Below are 18507 nucleotides of genomic sequence, written 5' to 3' on the forward strand. Positions count from 1 at the left end.
ATGTGGTGTAACATCTTATCAAATGTGTTTAGAGAAAAACTTGAAAGAACATGAAAGCAGCAGCTGCAACTACTGAGTTATTGAATTGGCCTATTCCGAATCATATACATATATACAGTACATACACTGTATATATTTCTACAGTATTAATCATGAACAATGATATATTGTACAGACATTCCAAGTCATATCAGAAGGTGTGTCCTTGGCTCTGTCTTGAGGACCCTGACAGGCTACTTTTAACCAACCTGAGACCTCCTGAGATCTTTTTAGTATTTTAATATTTTCAAGTCTAAGGAAGTGTGAAAAATAGCTTTGAATTTTAGTTTAAAAACAGTGTATTTTTACCTTTCACTTCAAATTTGATAAGTACCAGCTCTGTCACCATTAATTGTTTTTCAAAACCTCCATTATCTTAAGATTTGTGTTTATTCTCTAGAGCTATTTACTGATGCAACAGTATCTTTTACCCTTTATCTTTCACATAAGTATTCAGACCCTTTACTCAGTACTAAGTTGAAGCATCTTTGGCAGCCTAGAGTTTTCTTGGGTATGATGCGACAAGCTTTGCGCACTTGGATTTGGATTTCGAAAACACCCCCGCAGCATGATGCTGTCACCACCATGCTTCACTGTTGGGATGGTATTGGGCAGATGATGAGTGCTGCCTGGTTTCCTCCAGACTTGATGCTTAGAATTGAGGCCAAACAATTCAGTCTTGGTTTCATCAGACCAGAGAATCTTGTTTTTCACAGTCTGAGAGTCCTTTAGGTGCTTTTTTGCAAACTCCAAGCAGGCTTTCCTGTGTCTGTCACTGAGGAGAGGCTTCCATCTGGCTACTCTGCCATAAAGCCCAGATGGGTGGAGTGTTGCAGTGATGGTTGTCCTTCTGGAAGTTTCTCCCATATCCACACAGGATCTCTGGAGCTCAGCCAGAGGGTCACTTCTCTTACCACGGCCCTTCTCCCCTGATTGCTCAGTTTGGTTGGGTGGCCAGCTCTAGGAAGAGTCCTGGTTGTTCTAAACTTCTTCCATTTAAGAATTATGGGGGCTGCTGTGCTCTTGGGAACCGTCAGTGCAGCAGATTTTTTTTGTAGCCTTCCTCACATCTGTGCCTCAACACAATCCTGACTCCAATCAAGGTGCACAAACATCTCAAAGATGTTCAAGAGAAATGGGAGGCACCTGGGCTTAATTTCAAGTGTCATAACAAAGGATCTGAATACTTATGTCACTGTGATATTTCAGTTTTTCCTTTTTAATAAATTTGTAAAAAATTCTTAAATGTTTTCACTTTATCATTATGGGGTACTGAATGTCGATTGATGAGGGGAAAATGAATTTAAACGATTTTAGCATAAGGCTGCAACATAACAAAATGTGAAAAAAGTGAGAGGGTCTGAATACTTTCTAATTACACTATATATATATGTGTGTATGTATATATATATATATATACACACACACACACATATATATACACACACACACACACACACACACATATATATATATGTGTGTGTGTGTGTGTGTGTATATATATACACATATATATAGACATACATATATACATATATACATACATATATACATATATACATACATACATATATACAGCACTAGAGTCATAAAGAACTATTTTTTGAGGCCTGCAACAGATGGTATGGTTTGGCCCCCACAGAGCCCTGATCTCAACATCATGGAGTCAATCTGGGATTACATGTAGAAGCATCTGAGATGGCCTAAATAATAAATCCACAGAAGAACATTCTTTCTCCAGGATACAACAACCTACCTGCAAATTACCATGAAAAACTGTGTTAAAGTGAACCGAGGAGAACTGCTGCTGTTTTAAAGGCAAAGCTGCTCACAGCAAATATTGATTTCATTTATGTTTCTGCTGTTTACTCAACTTTGTAAGAAGTTAATTGATAAATTAAAACAATTTATAGCAACATTTTTGTAAGCATTCTCACTTTACTTTTAGTGCCTAAAACTTTTGCACAGTACTGTATGTTTGTGTGTGTGTGTGTGTGTGTGCGTGTGTATATATATGTATATACATATATATCTATATAATATTTGTGTCCCTCCAAGGCACAGGCAGGTAAAGGTACAAATCACATTTAAGTTATTGAAGCTGCTAATGAAAATAAACGAATGCTTTATCCTTATAAAACAACACTAATATTTTAGCTACAGTAGCTTTGCATGTGCTTTAGACATGGCTGATGTAAAAAGAAGCTGCTACACAGATCAGTGAGCTGCTTTTTTTCCTTGAGGACCCATAATCAAAGAGCTCTAGTGCTCTTTGTGGTGCATTAGTGTGACTCAGAAATTGCTAGTGCTGATATAAGGAAGTCCTGCAAGATGTTTCCTCTTTGGGGAGAATGACCATACTGCCCACAAGTTACATGAGTATGACTGGATGGAAATGGGGCAGCTATTGTGAAATCAATTTCTGACATAAAAACACACTGACTTCTCCTTAAGTGGCCAGGTAATCATGCAACAATTTCTCAAAAAGATGTTGTAATCTGTGTAATATATCATGTGCAATCTCTTCTTTGACACACTATTCACGACGGAGGAATGAATCATACTTCAGAGGGACAGAAAAAGAATGTTTTTTTCGGGATCTGGCCTGATGACTGCATCATGACTAAAATTAACTTAAATTTTCCTCCAACAGTTTGTTTGTTTCTGATGTTTCATCAGACAAACTCCACACTTGTTCACCAGATTTCTATTTGCCAAAAAGGTACAACTGTAATTCAAACTTCACAAACAATGTTTGTTGAGGGTTTTTTTTTACTTCCCTCTAATGGTATTTAGCCATAGTTTTGGTTTTATTTGCTCAAGTTTTGATATATATATGTATATATGTATTTGTCTCTGATCTTATCAGAGCTTGTCTTATCTTGTCATATATTGTAAATTCTAAAATAAATGTCAGCATTAAAAAATTGGCAAACAGGAAAGGAGGGGTGTTAATGTGAAACATCGGTAACCTGACGTGCAAGATGGTTTGTTACACAGAACCAGGGTCCAAAATTAACTTTTTGGCTCTCCAGCCATGGTGGCTGGTAAATGAAAAAATATATTTTTTATTTACTGATTTTTTACCAACCAAAATAATAAATTGCTTTTTACTATTGCAATTTGCTATTAATACTATTTATCATGTTATCTTGGTCTCATATATGATTGTCAATCAATATTATAGTAGTGTGCAAAGATGCACTTCAGTATGTAAATGTGCCCAAGTTGGAATTAAATGCCATCACATTAATATAAAGACTACAGCAGCACAAACAATCAGAAAATCCATTGGCATGAGTTTCAGTGATAATTTAATTAAGAACTAATTTGCGTCTCAATTGAATGCCAAGTTTACTAGAAGTATCATGATTAGCAAAATACTTTAAATTATTTACTGCTTGTTCATTATATGTGTGGCAAAAGCAACACTTTCTTGAGCTGCCAGATTTTTGAACGGGGTTCGTTCAGAGTAACAGCAACATTCACGTAATGTAGTTAACAAGCCAAGTTAGCCCTCCGAGCTAATGCGTAATAACTATGCTAACGACAAATCGGAAATGTGCAACTACATTTTTTCCACCACTAGATGTCAAACAAAAACCAGAGACTATATCGCATTAAGTTGCTGTGAGTTGTAAATTCGCCACTTCTAAAAAGGGGGCAGAGGATAACGCTTGAAAGATGTACACCTGACAAGCCCAATCAGCTGTCCTGCTCCTGCCGCCGTTTCAGACTCACCCTGGTTGATGGCTGTCTCCTCGGTCTGCCGCTGGGTGTGCAATACTATCCTCTTCTTTTTTTCCATTTAATGGCGGGCAGCAACCAGCTTTAAGGTGCATCACCGCCATCTACTATGCTGGAGTGTGAACCAGTTATCTACCCCCACAAACAAACACAGTGAACTAGCAGCTTTCTCCAGTGCATGTAGGAAATTCATTTTTTCCACTGGCCAGAGTGGCAGGTGGTCTCCATAATTTAATCCCAAAGACTAAATTTACCTGCATTTGGCGAATGGTGAGTGTTAATTTTGGACCCTGCACAGAACCATCAGAGAACTCATCCTTGGAAACCATTTGGAAAAGGGCAGGCACCTTCAAAAATGACTTGGCAGGTGATTGGGTGAACAACCTGTCTATCACCACCGTCTTACTTAGTGAGGCACCTGAATTCACAAGATCTTCATAGCACATAACTTGAAACCTGACAAGATGGATTCTTGCGTGATCTTGTGATGTTGTGATTTTGCAAATCCAGCTGCTGCTAATTGGGAAGGAAAACAATATTTGTGTTAAAAAGAGAAAGTGAGAGTAGTGAGTATCACATGACTCAGCTCTGTACAAATAAAAGCCTGGTTCTCGCTGCAATTTAAAATAATATTTCAGACTTTGTCTTGTTTTATATTTATTGTTTTATTTTCATGTCTTCAAGTCTTGTGTCTTATATTGTTTTGTCTTATATTATCCTTGTTTCTTGTATGGTCTTATCTTACCTTTCTTGATCACAGGCACCTGGGAGATATGGCCACTGTTATGAGTGGGCATAGGTAGGTGGGACATCTGTATCTTTGGTGAAGACAGGAGGGTGGGGGTGCCCACAGGAGAGTAGTTGAAGATGGCAGAGCCGTAGCTCTGCCGACGGCCTTCCCGCCGGTTGCTGTCAATAGCTGCCTGAAGCTCACCAGGGGAGCTTAGTCCCCGCTTTTCACATTCATACGGGTAGAGGTACTTCATATACCTGCAGGGAATAAAAAGAATTCAATGATTTACTTGGCTTTTTGACACATTGATCATCCATTAGTCAATCAATCAATCTCCGCCAGATGGGAGGAGGATTGAAAAAGTCACATAATGAAATAAAATCAGACTGCATATTTTTACTATTAAATCATTTCAATGGTTTAATTTCCACTTGAATTAAAACCACAGCGAGGGCTTCTAGCAGAGTGACAGCTGCATGCCATGTCTCCTTTTAAACAAAAAGACTCTGGAGCAAGTCACTTCTGACATCATATTTGATGACTGCAATGTTTGTACATACAATTGGTTATGGCATTAAAACAGTCATTTTTTAATTAGTCGTTTGACTAATTAATAACCCTATAAATATAAATGTAGTGTAGGGGCACTTTCATTTACCAGTGGTCTGAACAACACAGCAAATAATGAGTCTGTCAACAGTCAATGATGCTTGCTAAAGTCTTCTAAAGTTTGATGCTGTTACAAATGTCCACAGATAGTCAGAAGTGTTCTTGGTTTAATAGTGAGTCTGTTGACTTTTCAGAGGTGTTCAGAGGTGGAAGTGTCTTGGATATACAGTATTGCTGTGTATTATCACCATCCAGTCTATGTATTACATAGAGGACAAGGTGGCTGGACATTCTCTTGAAACCTGAATTCACCCAAAAATCGACAAAACTGCTTTGATTATCATATGTTCATATCTGAGGTGTCATATATTAATAATTGTCATATATGTAAGGATATGTAAATATATAAGTGTCGTATATTAACGTATATATTGTGGCTATGTACCCCTCCTGGATGAGAATGTCAGTTTCCTCTTGATGGAAGCCAGTCTGGATAATCTTTTTCATTGCAGAAAAGCTTATACACTATGGCAGGGAGTGTATTATTTTGAAAGGGAGAGAAAGGAGCAGAGCTGATTGGTCAGGCCGTTTGAGACCAGAACACACTTATTGATAATATATTCCTCCTGGTCCAGCCTGTGACAGCTGAGCTGCTGGTGCTCCGCTGCTGGCCACTGCCAGTGATCTGCTAACAGTCAGAGGAGCCTGTGCTGTGAACTCCCACCACCACCTGTGCGTCTACACTGTGACTCATGACAGTATAGCCCACTGACAACTACTCATATAACTGATTTTGAATTAAAGGTTCTGGATGTAGGAATCAGAAATTCCTTCTCATTAGTGACATCTGTGGCCATTAAATGAGCTGCAGTCAACATCTTGGTATTCGCGCTTGCGTGCTCGCAGCGTGATACTATTACAGGTGATGTCTTTTTTCTCGCGTACACCTTTCATAATTACATAAAAGATCTCTAACTTTATGTCTTGCACCGTAAAGCATCTCTCACTCCCAGTCAGTCAGCCCCTCCCCCCGTTGTATGTACGAGCACTTGCTCGCTCACACTCAAACAAACACACGCACAGGCTCCTGCTGCACTGTGGCAGCTGACCGGTGAGAGCCAATCCACACCAACCAACTCACACAAATATGAGTTAATCCCGACTCACAAACCGCCAAGTTTTATTTTTACCAACTGTGTTAACTAAACACCGTTAGGCTCAGTGAGCTGTGTCCGGGCAGCAACGAGCTGTTGTCGGGGAGCAACGCGATGCGGTTTTGTTGTGAAATGTTTGCTTATTATGGCCTTTGGACTACCAACAGGGAAAACAAAAGGGGGTAAACTATGTTCTGCTATCTCTCTGGTGCTCGCTTTCTGCTCTTTTGTTGAGGAAATAATGTTGTTTTAGCTGTGTATGCTCAGGAGAGGGCGACTTGTCATTACGGGGGTGTTTTGTTGCGAAATGTGTACTGGTTGATGGAGGCAGCTAGCTGTTTCATTAGCTGGAATGCTAATATCTGCTTTTTACATTTTTACATTACATTCCTTTAATAATTGCCATGTGTTTTCAAGAATTTGAAATCCACATACACATAAAAACCATGTGGATATTGACAAAAAAATCATTGTCATTCAGCTTAAGCAAGTCTGCTTTCCTTAGTTCCAGAAAAGTTGACCTTTAGGAAATACTAGATCAAAAAATATCACCTGCTGACAGAAATCTCTCATTGAATAATAATTAATAATAATGTTTTCCACCACTCTGTTCAGACGGGAGATTGCTGCATCATGTGCAAACAAACTGCAGTCGAACAACACTGGGACTACAGCTTAAACGCAGAGCCATCTAGAATACTATAATTAGCATGAATCACAGCAGGGACTGGCAGCTTAAGACCACACATATACCTCAGCTGCAGGAAATACAGATGACTCTGCTTTTCACCTGTCTGGACAGTTGTAGTCAAACATTAAGCTTTTGATAGGCATTTAAAGAAAAGAGATGGTCATGTTTAATCACAGACACCTGGCCTAAAAATCACTGACTGCTTACAATATAAACAACAAGTACAGTATGTCATCCATCTTGGACACACGGAACATTGGTGGCTGGCCCGAGTGAGTGCAGGTTTTCAGTCATCTGGGTTTATCATCTCTGCTCCTACTCACTGTGTTCGGAGAGTGAAAGCAGCACTGGTAATGGAGGTAGGGAGGTTAAGGCCTTTGGTGATCTCACGCCATATTTTCTTATTGATGACTTCCACTAAGCCGCCTTTTTCAGTGACGAGCTTGTAGAGCATGTAGAGATCCAACACCTGCTTGGCCATGATAGGAATCCGATTCACTGGAGTCCCTGCAGAAAGCAAACACAATATCCACAATCAATTCCATTAACTTTGGTTCCTCCCATCAATAGGCTTCTGCACCTTCTTATATAGCCAATTTATCTCGAGCCAGTCAAATGTCTGACAGCTCTCTTAACAGCAGGAAATATAACTTTAAAAAAAAACTTGCTAATGTCTTATCCGTACATCCACTGGAAACTGCTATATTTATAAGAAATGTATTATTTCTATGACATGATGAAATAAATATCTTTAATAAATATCTCTTGGACTGAACTTTGTATATGTGAAAATATGCAGTGACAAAACACTTTCATCTTATTTAATAATGTAAGATGACAAACTGAGAAGCTGCTCCTAATAAAATGAACATATCAGGCATGAAATTAAAAAAAAAAGCAATTCATATGAAAAAACCCCAGATAAATTAGTCTTGACTTGTTTAAAACTTTACAAATACAGTCTGTGGAAAATGGGAGGTCATCTTCTATTTAATGACTGCTATCCTGGACCCTTATTAGCAAAATAAAGGGGCTCAGATAATAATTTGTATTTGCAATTTAATGTTCGGCAATAAAGAGAGAACAGCCAGCTCTTTGTGAAGATTCCAAAGTGGTTGACCCTGAGATAATTAACCTGCATTTCGCTGATAGAGTTCCATTGTGCCCATCGGATTTACCATAATAGCGATCAATAGCTGCAGAAATATAGTGCAAACAACAGCAGTGGGGCCTATACAGTGAGGGGGGAGGACAGCTCTGAAGTATCGTCTGAGGTGGTAAAACCACATCAATTAAGGTCAGTAATTACGGCTTCATTTTGCGGTGCTGGCATGTGAACGAATGAGACACTATTAAAACAAAAGATTGATGGTCCTCTCTCCTCAAAAGACAATGCCAGCAGTAAGTCTGGAGCTGTAGCTCCTGAACATTGCTCTTTGGAGGAGAAAGTGCAGGAGTGGCTTGATTTAGACAAAAAATGACTTCAGCAGGTAATAAATGAGCTTTCACAGGCAACAGCACTGATCAGCACCACAAAGACACAGGAAAGCTTCTTCCCCCAAACCATCTGAACTGTGAACTCTTGGGAACCCACACACCATCTCCCCTACACCCTTCACTGCACACTTGATGTACATATTCTTTGTGTACAGTATTTATTTTAACTTCTTTTGCACATTGTTTGAGACCAATTGTCAGCACAGAACATGTAAGATAACATAGCTTTGGTAAGGAAAGACTGCTGATTAGCACATCCTCCTTGGCATATTGTTTAAACCTTTTTTTTATACCTTTACTTTGCAGGGTGTTGGCACATCCTGTTTTTGTTGTCTTTTATGTTGTACGGGATTTATGATGTCCTTGGCACAGTATTGTGATGTGTGTCACTTTACATTTCACTGTGCACCCTGTGTTGTGCATATGATGAAGGAAAACATTAAACTAACACTGTTTATCTTTATATTTAACCAAATTTTAACCAGATCCTTTACCCTGAACTTCAAACTGAGTCGAACTGTAAGCATGAAGCACTTTCTTTGCCATGTGATTAAAACAGATATTTGTATTATTGTTGATAAAATTAGGGCTGTCACTTTCCATATAGTATGGAACGAACATTTGTAGTTTTCATAGTATATGTAATGTATGATCATAGATGTGGAAATTTAAAATGACTTCTACAGTGAGACCCTCCCCCTCCAGCTTTATCTTTATTACAACTGATTATAATGTGAATCCATGCTGATCTATAAAACTGTTATTATGACACAATAGCCAACCAAACAAGGATTGAGGCAATAAATAAAAGCCTCAGCCTTTGTCTGACAGAATCTGAGGCAAGACAAGCCTCTTAAAACAAGATTTATGTGCTTTCAATACCAAGGGTGATGTATTTGTCCCTCTGATTCTCTGAAAGAGATATAAGGAATAAAAGAGTGAGGATGGAGCTCTTTTGTCAGCACAAACTATCTCATCAGGCCATGTATCATTATGACAATGAGCTATGGTGGACAAGTTGGAAGAAATCCACTTTGCTCCGAGTCTAATAGTTGTCTTCAGTTAATACCTCAGCTGCTAAGAGAAGAGCAGTTTGTAATTGGAACAATGCAGAGAATCAGGGGCTCTAGTAGTGTGGTAATCATCTTTATGCTTGGCTTCATCGCTGATGCGTTCACTTTGCACCTCCGAGTCAATATTGGGATGAGAATTTCTCCTCCTCATTGACTTTGCTCTTTTAACCCATGAAATGAACGATTAATGCAGCGTCGCAGGGGAAACAACTGTTTATCTACTTATGTTCAACTCCCTAAATGAAGATGAGGAGGAGGAGGATGTAACTCACAGCTTGTCAAACATCAGCGGGATATGAACCCTCCGTTTCAGGCATCCAAACAGAATTTAAGTGGCCCAAAACCTTTAAAGTCTTGTAAGTCTGGTGAATTCTATATTCATTTATTTGTCGACAGATCCCATAAGAAAACCTACATGAACTGACCTACTATCAACTTGTGTGTACATCAAAGTCTGATACAGTATATCTTATTTCTCTTGTCGTCCAAAAATGATTAGACACATCAGTGAGTTACCCTGTTGCATTGGGTGACATGTTCCTTCACACCATGAACACACACATTGTAGTTTAGTCTGACTAAATCACACACACATCATCCTGCTGCAAGAAATACTCACTAAATCAAATGTGGATTCATCCGCTGTTGAAAGTAGTCCCCAACAAATGCACCATTTCCTCCTGTTTGAGTGACGTTTGTTAAAACATCGTTTGTTACAGTGACCAGCTGTTTGTTACAGTGACCAGCTTTAAAGTCTAACTGGAATCTATGTAGATTCCAGTTAGACTTTAAAGAATAATTCTGGTTTATTACAATGTGGGTCTTTTTTGCAAAAAATCTCAGCTAAATGTCCAAGCTCCGTGTATCATCCATTCATTTAATTATTCAATTCAATATTTCGTTTTTTTTTGGCATACACCAAAACATCAAAACAGCTGTGTCTCAATGCTTTGCACTTTGTGTCTGAACAAATTCAGGCATACATTGATAAATTAGTTCATCATTTCATGCACCTTTTCAATATGATTTCTTGCTTAAATTTCTACCTACTATTTTCACATACTATTGCTGATATGATTATTAGGCTAACTATTCATAAATAAAGCAAGAAAGAACACTGCATTAAAAAAAGCAAAACCCTAAGACCCCCAAATACTCGTAGCTTATAATGACATCCCTGCTGTTTTGCAAAAATACACAGTGAGTGGCCAATTATTTTAAAACTCACTGATTATGAATTAAATAATTTAAGGAAATTACTTGACCTTTTTTAAAACTATATATTTGTGAGTTGTTTTTTTTAAGATTTGGATCTTCAGTAAGAACCAACGGGCAGTGTCACAGAGAGAGCAGGGAAGTTAGAAAGTATTAAGAGATGGACTAACATATTGCTGGTTTGGGTCTTTTCATGGGATTTGTTTAATGTAAGAAAAAGGTATAACAATGCTAGACTTAATCTTTAACAAGCCTATAAGAAAGAAAAATAAAGTATTATTCTCACAGTGCTTCTAAAGATTAAGTGTTACTGATAGACACCAGCAGTAGGAATGCAGTGTACAGAAAATTTTATTCTAAGACATTTATGCTAGTTATACTATATTTTATCCACCAACAAAACAATTGTTAACACATTTTGAAGATAGTCAGCATTGTGCAAGTGCTGCAATACATTTTTTTGCCATATCTTACTTTGGGAAATATTTTTCTATGAAATATTTTTTTATTGAACAAAAGAATCGAAAGTTCATATTAAATGTTGTCTAAACACAAGCAGCCATAAAGGAAATTACAGTGTAAAACTGTTCATCTTGTGATTCACATCAAGAAGTCTTTGATCGAAGAATAAGAGAAGATCTTGAATCTAACCTGACATTTGATGTCACCTTCCAATACTTGACAGTTTTTGATCCTTAGTGTACCAGACACATTTTAGTGAGTACCCAAAAAGTACTGACCCAGCTCTATGTATAATCCACTACTTAATTAGTGTCTGCCCAGCACGGTTTCCTCTGGATGGAGATAAGTCGCTTAAATAAATGCTGACAAAAATGACAGAAAATGAACACATGTCCCTGCAGTTGCAGAACCTATAAAGCAACTTTTCCTGTGCTAGCTGTGTGAAGACGGCTACAAAACAGGGAAAGGCATAAAAATAAGGGAAGTCAACTTAAAGGTTAAAGCCGGAGGCAGCAGGAAAGTAAGGGGGAATATTTAGTGTCATAGCGATCGAAGACTGAGTCATTTTTTAAGGTAACTCTCAAGTTGCCTTTTCTTCTGCCACATAGTATTCTTAAGCAATTAGGTGGGGAACAAAAGTTGACTCGTTTGAGAAAAAGTGCTGATGGTAGTCCTCAGATAATAATCAATTAATAAGAACAGCCCTGGGGCAACAATAAATCACTGTGGGTATTTATCAACACACAAAGGAGACTATCACAGCCATTGTCTGCTCTGCTTTTGATGGAATCTCTCAATGAGTATTCCATGTAGTTGCTTCCAGGACTGAAAAAAACAACACAAAGGTGTTCTGACCATCTGCTGCGTGATTCAAGACTTTAAGGTTCCTCTGAGAAAAGAAAATATGTCAGTGAAATACTGCACTGCATCACGGTACCTCTTTGTAGTAGAAAACAGGGCAGAACACACTACAGAATCATGGACATCTCATCTAGAAGAATATATTCAATCAATAATCAATAAATACAAACACTGTCGATTTCTTCCAGTGGCGCTGACATGAAAACTATTTTGGTTCAGTGAATTTCTGCTGTCAGTCAGCACTGGCAGCTGTCCTCTCAGCTCCCCAGGAGCTGCAGCTGACAGACGGCTGCTTCTGTTGACAGACGCTGAATGCAGATCAGGTCAGAACGGATAGAGTGCCTGAATAGCACTTACATGCCGCTAAGGTCTCGGTTTCTATGTAGATTCCAGTTAGACTTTAAAGAATAATTCTGGTTTATTACAATGTGGGTCTTTTTTGCAAAAAATCTCAGCTAAATGTCCAAGCTCCGTGTATCATCCATTCATTTAATTATTCAATTCAATATTTCGTTTTTTTTTGGCATACACCAAAACATCAAAACAGCTGTGTCTCAATGCTTTGCACTTTGTGTCTGAACAAATTCAGGCATACAATGATAAATTAGTTCATCATTTCATGCACCTTTTCAATATGATTTCTTGCTTAAATTTCTACCTACTATTTTCACATACTATTGCTGATATGATTATTAGGCTAACTATTCATAAATAAAGCAAGAAAGAACACTGCATTAAAAAAAGCAAAACCCTAAGACCCCCAAATACTCGTAGCTTATAATGACATCCCTGCTGTTTTGCAAAAATACACAGTGAGTGGCCAATTATTTTAAAACTCACTGATTATGAATTAAATAATTTAATGAACAGATGGATGATACAGAGACCATCCACTATTTTAGTGTACTTACTAGTGAAACTAATGGGATTTGCAAAACCTACATTCGCTGATGAAAACCATTAGGTGTGTCTCAAAAAAACTAGTAAGTGGACCATGTGTTAAGGAGAAATGTCTACACTCAATTTGGGTCCTTTTCCATAGTTTTGCCCATCATTTCTAGTAGTTACAATAACACTGAGCTAATCAAAGTAATTTCTGATATCTGGGAACAAAGTTCCAATTTTTCCCTCTAAATAACCAGTCTGATACCTTCACTCAGGGTTTCTGCTGATACTGAGTACTAATCTGATAGTAGTGCCCTCTTTTACCCAAATTATAAATCTGTACACATCACGGTGTGGAACTTATTCAAATAATTTTTATTTTATTTTATTTGAGTCATGTAACTGATAGTGGAAACATTGAATTCTGTAATGACTGATGAAGAAACTGTATGCAATATGGAACAGTCACATCATGACTGATACCCCATCTACTGTTATTTTTCTGTTCTAGGAGGAGCAACTTCTCACTAAAATGAGAATGAGCTGGTCCAAGTTGTTGCTTACTTCATCAGGCCCTTCATTATTATTATTATTATTATTATTATTATTATTATTAATAATTATCATTAATAATAATTTTATTATTATTATTATTATTATTATTATTATTATTATTATTATTATTATTATTAATAATAATAATAATAATAATAATAATAATAATGTTATTATTATTAATTATAATAATAATAACATGAAAATTGGCACACATGTCAGAACTTGCAAAAATTGTAAATTTCTGTAGTGACTTTTTTGAATTTTTTTAACTGAACAGAAAGTCAGCCATTTTGGATTTTGTGCATCAATTTTCATTTTATGAACATTGATATTGGATATGTGTCGTGGGCATGGCTGTGGCAAAATGGCTCAAGGGCGCCCCCTAGAATATTTCAAAGTGAAAGCCCCCACCTTTAAATTTTTCATTGATGTATGAAATTTGGTAGACAGATGTTAACATCTCCAGACTTAAAAAAGCCTTTTGGAGCCATAACCAAAGTCCAACAGGAAGTCAGCCATTGCGAATCAAATTTGCATTTTTTTCACAAAGTGGAACCATTGACAGGCATTGTATTTTAACGATCTCCTCCTAGAGATTTAACCCCAGAAAATTAAAATTTTGAAGGTGATATTTAAAGATGCTACATTGCAAAGCTTTTTATATTTCATAGAACACCCTTGGCGTGGCGTGCCGGTGAAACATGAAGCATTAGTTACAGACAGGTGACAAATTAAAGGAAAAACTGGTACAGGTCTGAATGCTTGACCCCTATAGTGAGGGGATCTGGTGGCTCTGTTATGCTGTGGGGGGCATTTTGCTGGCATGGTTTGGGTCCACTTGTCCCCTTAGAGGGAAGAGTCACTGCAAATCCATACAAAGTTGTTCAGAGTGATCACCCTTTACTACAATGAAACATTTCTATCCTGATGGGAGTGGTCTCTTCCAGTATGACAATGCCCCAATTCATAGGGCATGACCAAGCGGCAACCTCCGGGGCTGAAAAATGAAGCCAATGTGGATGTGCCAAAAGCTGCAGTTCCTCGAATGGCCACTCGAGGCTCCAAAAGTGAGTCAATCCTCATAGACCCCCATGTTAAAATGCCCAACTTTACAGCAGAAATAAACATGTTTACAGTCTGGTACAAAAAACAGTTTTGGTCTCTATAGCTAATTTCCCCTGTCATGACAACTGTATGGGGGGTGAATTTTTTTTATAACTCACTCGTTTAAATTTTATTAAGCAGTAAAGTTATGCATAGTGAAAAACATGGCTGCTTTGAGTGACAGGTCTGCCAGCCACTAGGTGGCTTGTTTCAGCCATTCAACCCGCCTCTTTGCCCATTTTTAATTGGCTGGAAGTGAGGCAGAGTCACAAACTACCAAGATGGCAACGGCCGGAGCCGCTCACTTTGAGCTTCAAAACCACTCTTCAGAAACCAATGGGTGATGTCACGGTAACTACGTCCATATTTTTATACAGTCTATGGGCATGACGGGTCACTGAATGGTTTGAAGAGTATGAAAATGATGTGCACCATATGCTATGGCCTTCACAATCACCAGATCTCAACCCAACTGAACACCTATGGGAGATTTTGAACCGACACATTAGACGGCACTCTCCACCACCATCATCAAAACATAAGATGAGGGAATATCTTTTGGGAGAATGGTGTTCATCCCTCCAGTAGAGTTCCACAGACTTCTAGAAACATTGCTGATGCATTGAAACTGTTCTGGAGGCACATGATGGCCTAACACTTTATGTGGTTTTTCCTTTAATTTGTCACCTGTCTGTATGTCCTACATGCAATGTCCAATATTCATGAAAATGTATATCCATGTCAGTTGCCTTCTGGTTAATGCATTGTTAGATTAACATTTCACTTATGTAGTATTGTCTACTGGTTATAGGAAGTGAAGCCTAAAAGACACATAGTCCATCAAATATATACACAATTTCCAATATGTCGTCTCCAGCACCACATACTGCACACAGGAAATAATATTTTATCATTCAGAGTGTCTGATAAACCTGACAATTCAGAGCCATGTCAGCAGACCTCCAATAGTGATAACACGGCTGCCACTCCCTCGACACGTGCGAGGTGTGAGGACCCATTCATCGCTGCTTGCAGCTTTAATTACTTATTATATTAATTAATTTTACATTATTGTCTTTGTTTAAATATATGTAATTGTAATGTGTATCAAGACATTGTGACTTTTATTTGGTCCAATTGTGACTATTTCCTGATCTGCTCCTGTTTTAATTTGCTGTTGTTGCCTTATGAGGCGTCTCAGAGACAGAAGAGCCCAAACCTCTTGTATTCTTGTGGCCAGGATTTAACAATCAATACATGAACAATATTAAATGAGCCCTGTTTTTTTGACACTTTTTCACTGGGATCTCTGGTTAGCAAAGCTGGTCTAACTGACATTTATATGTTAGTGCAGAATGACAGTGATGTTTCAAGAAACATTGATTGGGATATTTGGAGCAGTCCACTCTGATCACAGTTGTCAGAGGTGAGCAGTGGAGATAGGCTGCCGCTGATCTGCTTCACACTGACAATGTCTCCCTACACTAAGTCCAAAATCAATCTCTAATTGCACGCTCCAACAACAATCCATACTGTCTCTAAACCAAAGTGACCACCCAACTACATTATTACTTCATCAACATGCACTTTCCTACAACTGTCACAGCTCACAGCTGGACCTCACTTTTTGGGATATTTCCACAACCATCATATATACAGTAATGTGTTGTATATAAAACATCATAAAACATCCATCCACTGTATGTGTCAGAAATGTCTTTTTTTCTTTTATATGTATGTACACAAAAGTGTATATAATATAAGAATATGAAGAAGAAACATGAATATTTATAGCAACTGTATGTGTGATTGTATAGGGTAAACGTCCCTATTAAGCCCACGTACCATATAAGCCCACTTGCAACTTCTGAGTCGAATTTAAAAAAAACACATCATAATTTTTTTCTGTTTGATGTTTCTTCCCATGAAGCTGCTTGTTACATAAATGACACTTTTTATTGTAAGTCAATCAGATTTGTCAATATTGAGTTATCGAAGCATATGTGTGACATGTGCCTGCTGATCCCAAAAGAAGTTGCAAGAAAACTTTGGTGATTTTGGTACCCTCAGAAAATAACATTTTTTGCATATTTCTACTCCTATTTTTGGTAAATACTCAATTGTTATCAAAATTTAAGAGATTAGTGATTTGAATAAGACATATGTTAGAATATTACTTGAATCAGAAATATTGTTTCTTTTGAAATCAAAATATGAGTTTTAGCATGTGAACAAACAGACCACATGCTGCAACAATAGAGTAGCTGCATGGTATGGTTCATTGCAATGACATAAAGCATGATAAGTATGTATAGTTTACATTTTTGTATGCAGTTCATATTATTATACTGTTAAATAGATAATAAATGTGTATGTTTATCTTTATTTATTTTTTAATTAACATTTTTATCTGGTGGGCTTAAAGGGTACGCTACCAAAAAAAATCACACTGTTTGGGGTGGATATAAATGAGTATAACTAATTATTTCTCAGCATGATCAATTAATACTCTTCATGATATGTTAGCACACCATGTATAGATTTATTTCATATAGTTTTTTTTAATGTCATGTGCATAGAATAAAAATATTCTGTCTTTTAACCATAAAGTCACTGATTTTCCCTTTAAGCCCACCTGCTCCTATTAAGCCCACTTGACTGTGTTTCAATGGGGATTTTGTCCCTTTTGACTTTTGAACCATTTCCCCCCCCTAATTTTAACCTCACCTCATGAATCAGCTCAATAAATTAGATAATTAATATCCATATTTAAATATCACTGCTATTAAATAGGTCAATTCATTCTGGACAGCCCTATATTCTATCCTAACATAAGCAATATTTTTCTAATCTTTACTTTTCAGATAAGTTTTAGTTTAAGATGAGATAATGAGCTTCAAGATGTTATGATCGATGTCTCCTCACAATGAACTGTATGTTATAATGTTACTCCACAATGAACTGAATGGTTTTAAAATGTGTTCTTACAAGGTTTTCAAACTATTAGCCTAAATGTGATTAACATTCGAAAATCAGTTAAATTTATTGTTTAATTGTAAATTACCATCCCTAGAACATTAGTGTTGAATCTGCAAGCTGTTTTTCCAGTCAGTTGGTGTTCAGAAATCTTCATAAAAACATCTTCGTACTTTCAACCAGCTGGCTGAACCAGAAATTTTGGCCAATTTCAAAAGCCAACAACACACCATAGGATAGAGATACAGACAAAATGACAACACATATTGAAAGATGAAGTATTTGAGAATAATTTCCACTATAGTTTTAATTTTGTTCATGAATAGTTTTTTGGCTACATTCCAAAGAGGACATGTTGTAAGTTTAGCTTTTTCTGTGTTGACAACATAGCAAAATGGCTGGTCACGCCCATTTCAAATGCCATTTACAGGCCATAGGAATGAAGTGGAGACAAAATGAAAATAGCTATTGAGAGCTAAGAGTTTACAGATTTGAATAGAACAAGTTTGTATTCTTAAGATTTTTTAATATATATATTTATTTATCAACAAATCATGAAGTGGGCTTATTTGGAACACCCATGGGCTTAAAGGGTACCTAACGTACCCTTTAAGCCCATACCGGACTTTTGCCATATTTTGACAAATTAAACATTAAAAACATTAGAAATTGGAATAAATGAATTGTTGACACTTCAAATGAGAGATTAGACTTTCATTTTAACAAAAATGTTCTCACTTAAATTGGGGCATTATATATGAAAAATGTCTGAAAAGCGGATTTGGTGGGCTTAATAGGGACGTTTACCCTATATTAAATTCATATATTTATGTGTACTTGCTAGGACTTATTTTTAATGTATTTATTAATGAGACTGTCCTCCAAAGAAAAATGACACAATAG

The 18507-nt window shown here is 37.2% G+C and overlaps 1 protein-coding gene across 1 annotated transcript in view; it reads right to left on the reverse strand.

The window, feature by feature from the left end:
- Positions 1–18507, reverse strand: part of arid3c (AT rich interactive domain 3C (BRIGHT-like)) — a 138933-nt gene that overhangs the window by 11891 nt on the left and 108535 nt on the right. The window contains exons 4-5 of the mRNA XM_042421997.1: positions 7297–7480; positions 4532–4776 (exon numbers count right to left, since the gene is read on the reverse strand). Of these exons, the coding sequence (XP_042277931.1) occupies positions 4532–4776; positions 7297–7480 (429 nt within the window). The remainder of the gene's footprint in view (positions 1–4531; positions 4777–7296; positions 7481–18507) is intronic.

This window comes from Thunnus maccoyii, chromosome 9 (assembly GCF_910596095.1).
Source record: "Thunnus maccoyii chromosome 9, fThuMac1.1, whole genome shotgun sequence".
NCBI classification, from domain to species: Eukaryota; Metazoa; Chordata; class Actinopteri; order Scombriformes; family Scombridae; genus Thunnus; species Thunnus maccoyii.